The following is a 1,852-nucleotide window of genomic DNA, read 5'->3' as shown; positions in this document are numbered from 1 at the left end:
GGTTTGTTAGCTGTCCTAACAACCTGCTGTCTCGTCTGTGCGGCTATGCCAAAAAGCAAGCATGCTTTTAGGTCAATTGCAATTAGCTGTAGTAAGCAGGACAGTTAAAAGTCATTGGCCAGCTGAAGATATCAGGGTGTAGGCAAAGGCAACTATTTAGCGGCCTTAACATATTTACTGAGTAAGTTGTGATCTTCTGTAAGTAAATTGGAGTACTGGACAGAAACAACCTTGGTAAATGTTGAAGGCTGATTTTGTTTTAATAATTATCGAATTTTGAAGTGTTTTGTTTTCAATTTTACACCTTTCAGCTTTTTCAATTTTTACAACATAGGAATATCTTTAACTCGGAATGTCTCTACATCAGTTTTTACTAGAGCCAATCACCTGCCATGCATGGAACAGAGACCGTACCCGTAAGTAATATGTTAATTTTAATTGTTTGGGGTTTTTTTCTTTTTTTCTTCCCAATTGCTGTTTTCTCTTTGCTGTCAGTTTGTGATCTTGTAATGTTCTGGATCATGTTTAGGGAAGCTGTGATCAAATACATAGTGCTACATGTTAAATGTTCCACTTATGATCCAAAAGCACGCATCTTCTAAATCTGAACTTTTCTAAACCCCTTACGGGAACTCTGGCATGCGAGCAAATCTAGTCTCACTAGTGTTCCAGAAAGCTTTGCTTCTTGGTCTGCACCTTGTGAGAATATGCCCTGCCCCTTACCCTCTTTGACCCTCTATTTTCATACCCCAAACCAGCCTTTTCTTTTAATAGCCTAGTTTTCCACTATAATGTGGACTGTTATGTTCCAAATGTATTGTCTTTCTGTGCAGTATATTCAAGACGATGTTATTTAAGATTGTCCAGGGATGTTGGCCCTTTGTTTACAAAACCCATGTAATGCTCTGAAATGTGAGAATACAGTTTTTAAATTGGAAAGTCTTTCCAAGTAAAGCATTGGGTATTAAAAGGCCTTCTGTACTATTGGATTGTTTTATTTCTTCTTCAAGAGATTGCCATTAGCCCTAATAATCATGAAGTCCACATCTACAAGAAGAGCGGGAACCAGTGGGTAAAGGCTCATGAGCTAAAGGAGCACAATGGACACATTACAGGTAAGAGAAGATTGTGCTGTGACGCACATTCAGTTTGTCCGCCCCCTGTTTTCCCCAGTCGAGAATCTGAACAGGAAATCTGCAAGTGTTGAGTAAATAGATCTTTTTATAGGTTGGCATTCCCACTTAGAGCTTTGCAGCATTTTTCTGGACTACATGTAATGACTGTTTGCAGGATAAGCCCTGTTTCGTTTCCAGACATTTTGGTAGAGTAACTGAGCCTTTCTTATCTATTGCTTATTTTTCATGCATAAAGACATAATGAGAATAAATTGTCAGTCTTTTCAAGTAATCTGGTAATCTCCTGGTGATATGTGCTGCTCCCTTTCAAGTGCTAGTATTAAAACTTCATCAAGTGTACAACTGTTGCGTTGGTTTGTGGTTTCTGACAGCAATAAATAATCTTTTTTTAGGAACTGTATAAGCACTTGAAGTGGTCAGTCCTGGACTTGTGACAGGCCATCAGTGAGCACATTTTATTGCAGGCCCAGAGTATCTGTAGATCTGCAATGAAAACGTAAGAAGAGCTGCCATGATGAGTCACAAGGTGTTATTTTTAAAATGTGATTGTCCTGCGGTAGTCGTTTATATTACTATTTTTTTTTCATGGTGATATTTTTATAAGGGTTTTATTCTCTAAGGAAATGAAAGTAATTAATACAAGCGCTTGGCCAAAATAGCAATATCCTTTATTCTGTTCTCAACTCACTAATGGGCAGAAGTATCTGCCCAAAAGC

At 38.1% G+C, this 1,852-nt stretch overlaps 1 protein-coding gene across 1 annotated transcript in view; it reads left to right on the top strand.

The window, feature by feature from the left end:
* Positions 1–332: 332 nt before the first annotated feature.
* The window catches only part of ARPC1A (actin related protein 2/3 complex, subunit 1A, 41kDa), a 12,684-nt gene continuing 11,164 nt past the window's right edge, over positions 333–1,852 (top strand). Inside the window, exons 1-2 of the mRNA XM_009889210.1 lie at positions 333–416; positions 1,011–1,115. Coding sequence (XP_009887512.1) covers positions 353–416; positions 1,011–1,115 — 169 coding nt within the window. The 5' untranslated portion in view covers positions 333–352. The remainder of the gene's footprint in view (positions 417–1,010; positions 1,116–1,852) is intronic.

Source organism: Charadrius vociferus, unplaced genomic scaffold (genome assembly GCF_000708025.1).
Source record: "Charadrius vociferus isolate BGI_N301 unplaced genomic scaffold, ASM70802v2 scaffold787, whole genome shotgun sequence".
In the NCBI taxonomy this organism is placed as follows: domain Eukaryota; kingdom Metazoa; phylum Chordata; class Aves; order Charadriiformes; family Charadriidae; genus Charadrius; species Charadrius vociferus.
The sequence above is the reverse complement of the archived record's forward strand: the minus strand, read 5'-3'. Positions and strand labels throughout refer to the sequence as shown.